This window comes from Maniola hyperantus, chromosome 9 (assembly GCF_902806685.2).
Source record: "Maniola hyperantus chromosome 9, iAphHyp1.2, whole genome shotgun sequence".
NCBI classification, from domain to species: domain Eukaryota; kingdom Metazoa; phylum Arthropoda; class Insecta; order Lepidoptera; family Nymphalidae; genus Maniola; species Maniola hyperantus.
The window spans coordinates 15,288,386-15,296,996 of NC_048544.1; the positions used below are offsets into that span (position 1 = coordinate 15,288,386).

The following is an 8,611-nucleotide window of genomic DNA, read 5'->3' on the forward strand; positions in this document are numbered from 1 at the left end:
TTTGATTTTGACTTGAAAAATCGGAACGTCCCGCCAAAATCCTACCTACCTCCACCTACCTACGCGACTACTACAGTCGCTCAGGTGTGCACGTTGTACGTATACAGTGTATCTGGTATATTATGTCGGCAATCCGTTAAAGCGGTGTAGGCGAAGTTATTTGCAACCAAATGAACCCTAATGTGTATAATCAACTATTTTCGAGTAATTTGACTTTTTGTGTGTTCAGAAGAAATTGCGATACGCAACAATTTTTTTATTATTGTTATTATCTGCTAGCTACGACTTCAATACATAATAGTTTACACAATATCTTCAACAGTTTTAAATCATACCTACAAGTCTTTACAAGTTTATAATATACAGCACCGCGCGCCACCAGGAATTTCACCCTCACCACCTGGGTGTCTGGTTCACTTCGGCCGTCCGCTGTGACAGATCCTTCTTTCCACGCACATGCAAACTGTGGAACCAACTCCCATCGGCGGTGTTCCCACTAGATTATAACATGGGGTTATTCAAGGGGCGGACCAACAGATTCCTAAAAGGCCGGCAACGCATCGGCGGTTCCTCTGGTGCTGCAAATGTTCATGGGCGGCGGAAATCACTTAACATCAGGTGACCCGCCTGCTCGTTTGCTCGCTATCTCCATTAAAAAAAACAGCATATGGTCTAACTAAAATCGTCGATTTATGAATAAAACTAACGCGATGATTCGCGTAGTGGACGCTCCCGCATCGCGTCTTGCAAAAATTCATGGCGCGCAGATGTGACCGTAGCTTTACTGGCGGGATTAAAACCCGAAACGACTGAACTTTCAAAATAACTTTGAAATTCCACAAATTAAATACCTACACGTAATTTTGAAATAATTGTTGCTTCAACATTTAGGCAGTGGTCCGACCGCGCCGGCGAGAAAACGACTAACTGTCGGCGATTTTCTCTCTCAAGAAACGCACAATAAATGAACATTCCGTGTAAATGAAAGAGATGCATATATCAACAGTTGCTCTCTGACTGTTCACACTGCCGGCAACGACTCGCTTTACTAGTTTTATCGCTGAGCGACGAGCTTTCAAAAATAAACTAGCTCAGCGATATTCGTTCAGCGATGCTCGCTCGCTTGAACACGTGTAACGCGCGCGCAGTTTTGCACAGGACTGAGCGACCGCGGGCGAATGGCGCGAGTAATCGCTCGTCGCACTTGACAAAACTATCGGAACTACACACTCGCTTCCCCCTAATCGCCAACTCGTTTATGTTTCTTGTTCTACTCGTTTCTCGTTCATCGCCGCCAGTCGGACCACTGCCTAAATCCCTTTGTTTGGAAGCTTTTCCGTTTGGTTTATAATTCAGGCCGACCTCGCTCGCGCATTATTTATCAAAAGTAATGCTTTATTTCATAAATAATGCATAAAGGCTTGGTCACACACAACTGACGACGGCAATGACGCTCGACAGGAACTTTTCGTTAGGATCGTTGAACTAAGCTAGTGTAGGTACTTACTTTAGTTTGGTAAAGTGTGTTTAAAATTGCAAATTGCAGAGACTACTTATATCTTTTAGGCAGTGTCCCCCTATTAGGCTAACTCTGAGCGGTGTATTGATCGCTACCTTTTTTTATTAATTTATAGACTAGCGCTTGGCTGCAATCAGACCTGTTAAGCAAGTGAAGATGCAGCTTAAGATGGGAGCGCACTTGCATAGAAGATGCCTATTCACTCTTGACTTAAAGGTACCCACATTTTAATTAGAACTCAACTTGAAAGAGAAGGTAAATGATTAGTATACTAATATAGTGTACCGCGCGTATCGCTCGCTGCGAATCAGCCATGAATTGGCAAGCGAAACGACTCAAGTTGCATGTACATAAGAGGCAAGAGCCCCAATAGCTCAACGGGTAAAGGAGTGGACTGAAAACCGAGAGGTTAACGACGGTTCAAACTCTGCCCGTTGCACTAATGTCGCAACTACTCCTAGCACAAGCTTGGCGCTTAGTTGGAGAGGAAAGGGGAATATTAGTCATTTAACATGGCTAATATTAAAAAAAAACACCCGCTGAATGAACGCTCTATTTAAAAATTATAGGGAGGCAAAATGGAAGCAAGTAATTGGCTGCTCAATGTTCAATGGGGACTTTGGCATTAGTACCGCGTGTCGTCACGCGTTGTGTATGCCCAAGCCTTTGTTCCGAAAAATATAAAAGTGGGCCGGAATGCTGAAAACGAAATCGCATTACAAATTCATGATTGAACTTTGAAAGCAACGGTTTATTATCTATTTACTTAAATATTTACAAACCTTTCGTTACAAATTGTATTTTTTTTGTTACGGTAATATTAACAAAGAGACAATCCATCACTACCGTTATTATAAATGCGAAAGTGTGTTTGTTTGTTAGCTTGTAGGTTTATTGGTTTATCCTTCAATCACGTCGCAACGGAGCAACGGATCGACGTGATTTTTAGGGTTCCGTACCTCAAAAGGAAAAACGGAACCCTTATAGGATCACTTTGTTGTCTGTCTGTCTGTCCGTCTGTCTGTCAAGAAATCTACAGGGTACTTCCCGTTGACCTAGAATTATGAAATTTGGCAGATAGGTAGATCTTATAGCTGAAATTTGGGGAAAAATCTGAAAACCGCGAATTTAGGGTTAGATCATACAAAAAAAATTAAATTGTGGTCATGAACTAATAATTAGTATTTTCAACTTTCGAAGTGAGTGACTATATCAAGTGGGGTATCATATGAAAGGTCTTCACCTGTACATTCTAAAACAGATTTTTATTTATTTTTATGCATCATAGTTTTTGAATTATCATGCAAAATGTCGAAAAAATATGACTGTAGTACGGAACCCTCATTGCGCGAGCCTGACTCGCACTTGGCCGGTTTTTTTGCATGGGTATAGTTATAGTTATATTAACTAACATAGAATAAGTCTCTTACTAACATACATTATATTATAATATAGTTACTAACATAGGTTAAGATGGTTACTAACATAATACTGTGGGCCTTGATGTCTGACGAAAATAAAGATTATTAAATAAAGATTATAGCCAGTGGACGTATGGATCTGAAACATGGTCGCTATAACTATGGGCTAATATACTATATTGTGTGCTATGGGCCTCATAAGAAAGCTCAGAGTCACTCAGCGGGCGATGGAGAGAGCTATGTGCGGAGTTTCTCTACGTGATCAATGAGGAAATGAGGAGATCCATAGCAGAACAACGTTAAGGATAGGATCATTTTAAGGAGGATGGGATGGAAGGGTAGGGTTAGAATACAAAATAGGTACCTAATATCTATACTTGTGACCTGTGACATCTGAAATGAGCTTTTAACCATTTCAGTTAAACGTAAGTGGAACCCTCGTAGCTTTAGTTTTAAGTTTGCGTAATAATTATCACCACTATATCTTAGAAATCCAATATCTGACCATCAAAAAGAGTTATTAATTACCTATTTTGAATAAATCATTTGACTTTGACTTTGACTTTAATGTTTAATGTAAGTAACTTATTTTATTGTAACTTTTTATATGTGTAGTTACAACTATATAATTATACATAATAAATATAAAAGGTTAATTTAAGGCCTGACAATAAAAACTATTATTTACGCTTACTAATATTAAAAATTATTATTATTAAATCTTGTGAGTACCTTCAGTATCTACGGAGTAGGTAGGTACATAGGTACGACATTTGCATTACAAAGACAAATAAAATTGTTTTCCACACTTTTCCACAGGGAAATGCAGTCTTGCCGTTCGTGAAGAATAAATCACGTCAGTTTGAAATAGTAGGTACCAAGTAAGCTGGCTGGAAAACTACGTTGATTTTTTTTTGTTTGCGTTCGTAACATTCGTTGTTCTTGCAAATTTTTATTTCGAAATCTAAATTATAAAAAGAAAAGATGACTGACTGATGTATCAACGCACAGCTGAAACTACTGGACGGATTGGGCTGAAATTTGGTATGCAGATAGAGCTACATGACGTAGGCATCCGCTAAGAAAGGATTTTTGAAAATTCAACCACCAAGGGGATGAAATAGGGGTTTAAAATATCTCTACTGACTTTTATCTCTGTTCAAACCAATGCACGTTCAGTATAAAGTCAAAGGTTAATTGCTTGCTCCAGTCTGCAGACTGTATCGCAGACGGTATGCCGTGACGCATGGCTGTTCCCATTATCCCATTATGGCACCTATCTACTCATTGTCTCTTTTCTAACTTCACGGCCGCTAATGAGGCTCTCTTCATAAACCCATTTACCGTTTTACAATGAAAAGTTTTTTGTAAAATTAAAACTTCATTCTTAGGGATCTTAACAAGTATTTCAATTGATTTTACGTGAGACCGTCGTGGTTCGTGAGTAAAAAGTTAGTACAGTGGCGGTCAAGCAAAATTGTACATCGACCTTTAGAATGAGATATAGGCTTTGTAGAGCGTGGTCTCTGTCACTCATGCCTATGTGACATTTTGTCGGTCTTAACGACAGAGACAACAAACCGAACTAGGAAATCGCTGTCTCTTTCTGAAGGTCGATTTACAATGTTTCCTGCCGTGTACTGGAAAAAGTCAAAGGTTAATTGCATGGTCTAGTCTGCAGACTGTATGGCAGACGGAATGCCGTGACGCATGACAGTTCCCATTATCCCATTGTGGCACCTATCTACGCATTGTCTCTCATTTCTTAATAACTTCACGGCCGCTAATGATGCCCTCTTTATAAACCCATTTACCGTTTTACAATTAAAAGTTTTTTGTAAAATTAAAACTTCATTCTTAGGGATCTTAACAAGTATTTCAATTGATTTTACGTGAGACCATCGTGATTCGTGAGTAAAAAGTTAGTACAGTGACAGGGCAAGAATATTGTACATCGACCTTTAGAATGAGATATAGGCTTTGTAGAACGTGGTCTCTGTCACTCATGCCCATGTGACATTTTGTCGGTCTCAACGACAGAGACAACAAACCGAACTAGGAAATCGCTGTCTCTTTTTAAAGGTCGATTTACAATGTTTCCTGTCGTGTACTGGAAAAAGTCAAAGGTTAATTGCATGGTCCAGTCTGCAGACGGAATGCCGTGACGCATGACAGTTCCCATTATCCCATTATAGAATAGAATAGAATAGAATAGAATAATGTTTATTCGAGGTATTTAGGTGGTACATGGTGTAGGCAATATCGTCCTGTACAGCAGTGCAACACCTCGAACAGGTAGGCCACTCAGCTTGTGTTGAGACGTCGGGCCCTCAGACACAAACCTCTAGAGCAAATATCTGAGGTACCAGACTAGAGGTGTCAAAAAATAATGTACCTAATAAATTTATTAAATATATAAATGTATTCAAGATATTCGTTTTTAGATTAAAACAAAATTGAATACAATATATAATAAGTAGTGAAAATTTGAGAAAATCCTTCCTAAAAAATAACTAAGGTGTTCGATCTTTGATACGCCGCGCGCGGCGCGACCGAGCGACGATATTAGAATAAAATATATTAGGTAGGTACAGCTGAATACAAATATCGTCGCGATTCGACGGTGAATAATTATTACATCGAATTTTCGTATTGGCCTGTTACATGTTGACTGTGATGATACGAGTATGCGGCTAGTATTTTTATCATTTTGTTTGTTTCGTAATAAATTTTGAATGCAGTTTTATTTATTTGTGAACTTGAGTGTCGATAAATATTTAATGCGAATAATTGTAATGTAGATTAGGCAAAATAATGTAGATTAGGTACATTTTTGTGTTGTGATAGATTTCTGTCGCGCGTTAATAATACCTATTATAGTAGATTTGTTCTTTTTGGAAATACTTGCGTCATTTTATAAATCGTATGAGAAAATTGTATTTCAAAGTGTAGGTATTATCATACATTTAAGTATTATAGGTAATAGGTTAGGTACGTGAAGTGGTATTGTTCTTTTTAGAAATCATCATCATCATTTTATAATTCGTATGATAATAAATATGTAGAAATGTATGATAATAAATATAGTAGTTACCTACTAAAAAGATTTTTTTATAGGTAACTAGGTAAACTTACCTACCTATTGTATTGTAGGTATCTACTTGACATTGCTTTATCGTTCTACTTGTTTTTATTTTTACATACATAGGTAGGTACTAGGTACTGTATTCCGCGACAGGTTGAGATAGCAATCGGGGTATGAGGCGGGGGTGACACCCCGCACACCCGCACGTCACCCTCGCTCGCCCGCACTGGGTTAGCACAGGGGCCGTGCGGGTGTGCGGGGCATTCCCTCCCCGATTGCCATTTCGACCTGTCGCGAAGGTATGGATTGGGTACCTATTAAGAGTAAAATTTAAAATTTAAATCAATCGAGTTAAATACAAGCTATACCCTAGTTCTCGACCTTATTGACGGTTATGAGAAAGTTGTTTTTTGTCATATTCTTGTTTAGTAGGTATCATTCATAGATTGTTAAAATGTTGTTCCCTATGTCAATAAGGTCGGAAATCGCTTGCACCCATTTATCTGCTTGCGCCTCATGGTGAAATCGGTGCAAGCAAATCTCGACCTTATTGACGGTTATGAGAAAGTTGTTTTTTGTCATATTCTTGCTCAGTATAATTCATAGATTGCTAAAATGCTGTTTTCTGACGTATGTCAATAAGGTCGAAAATCGATTGCACCCATTTTTCTGCTTGCGCCTCACGGTTCAAGCAATTTTTTTTTTTGTAACAAAATAATGTAACGTTAATAATTATTAAATATTTGTCTGTAACACGTGATAATATTGTGATACACACATGAACCTGTATTTGACACCTCTATACCAGACGCCCCAACGCTGATTTTCAGTGACCGCCTTATGGCATTTTTCATTATAGCACCTATCTACTCATTGTCTCTTTTCTAACTTCACGGCCGCTAATGAGGCCCTCTTTATAAACCCATTTACCGTTTTACAATGAAAAGTTGTTTATAAAATTGAAACTTCATTCTTAGATATTGTCTTAAAAAGTATTTCAATTGATTTTCGTGGTTCGTAAGTAAAAAGTTCATCAAGTATTGGGCGTGTGTTTAAACCGTAACCTATATTAAACCTAAATACCACGATTAATTTGAGAAAATATTATGTCGTTAAACCACGAAATAAGCTTAAAATCGTTAGACAAGTGTCAAATTTTCTAAGCGTAAAATAAAAAGGGGTACTAAATGTATTAACATAGATCTCGAGTTACATCTTTTAGGATTGCGCCGTAGAATGTCCTGCGATTACATTTGTCCGTCAAAAGGGTCACAATGTGAAGCGGCCCCAACTGGCCGGATAAAGCCCGAACCCACAAATTTTACGTGACAAGCTGTGACACAACTGTGACCCTTTTCTGTTATTTTGTAAGTACCAACTGTAAAGAAATGTAACTAACAAAAAGAACCGGTCATGTGCGAGTCAGACTAAACACGAAGGGTTCCTTACCATCCGTACAGGATTATGGGCTTTTTAATTTTTAGGGTTCCGTACCTCAAAAGGAAAAACGGAACCGGGTGGTCACAACGAGCCTGCGGTGCTGCGAGAGATGAAGTTCGAGCTGTCATGGGCAGCGAACTACCCTCATTCTTGTTATTTTCGCTGGAACTTCACGCCCCACGCTATGTTTACTAGTACGCGGTCTCCACAATATACCCATCATCATCATCATCATCAACCTATCGCCAGCTCACTACTGAACTTGGGTCTCCTCTCAGAATGAATGGGTTTAAAAAAAATTAAGTTACCCATATTATAATTGGAGGCGAAAACTGATGCTAGAAGGGTGTTCCAAATCTTAGCGGTTCGAATTGTAAAATGGGATACGATGAGGGTCTAACATACAAACAGACCTACCTTCACATTTTACAATATCTATAAGTAGATATCATTATGAATGATTTGTAGAGCGACTACTACTTCGGTTTTTGTACATTCTAACCTACCTTTGCCCTAAAGTTGCCACATTTATAAAAGTTGAGTCAAGTCGCATTGAAACTTGCATATGCATAGGTAGGTACACCTACCAAAACTTGCATATATAATACAGAAAGTACATAGTTACGAGCTTTTTATAGTTAGAAAAAGAAAAAACACAATTACTTACCGTCCCCCCTCCACACTTAACGTCTTCTGCCATTTATTACTCGTGCCTGCTACCATAACACAATGGAAAACATGAAAACACCATGAAATCTAAACCAAATACCGCACACCCGAAACCATAAGTCTTAAGACCTAATTACGCCAAAAATAAACAGAACGGCGTCAATAAATCCGATTCGTCAGTTCGAAAATGGAATGTTTACAAGAAATTTGTTTACATTCGGATTTAGAACGCGACTGGTCCGGCCCGGTGGTTGGTGGTGACTGGGTGCGCGCGCCGCCCCGTTGCCATGGCAACCAGGGGCTAGTGTCTAGGTTCACACTTGTTATGTATTCGGTAAATTGATATCTATCTGCGCTAATAGTATGAAGACGACCTCCCTGGCGCAGTGGTAAGCGCTGTTGTCTTATTAGTGGGAGGTCTCGGGTTCAATTCCCGGCAGGGGGTTGTAACTTGTAATCCTACTAATATTATAAATG

At 38.8% G+C, this 8,611-nt stretch overlaps 1 protein-coding gene across 1 annotated transcript in view; it reads right to left on the bottom strand.

The window, feature by feature from the left end:
* LOC117985236 (calcium/calmodulin-dependent protein kinase kinase 1) overlaps positions 1-8,376 on the bottom strand; it is a 131,772-nt gene extending 123,396 nt beyond the window's left edge. Inside the window, exon 1 of the mRNA XM_069500912.1 lies at positions 8,133-8,376. Within this exon, the coding sequence (XP_069357013.1) occupies positions 8,133-8,165 (33 nt within the window). The 5' untranslated portion in view covers positions 8,166-8,376. The remainder of the gene's footprint in view (positions 1-8,132) is intronic.
* Between the last annotated feature and the right edge of the window lie 235 nt (positions 8,377-8,611).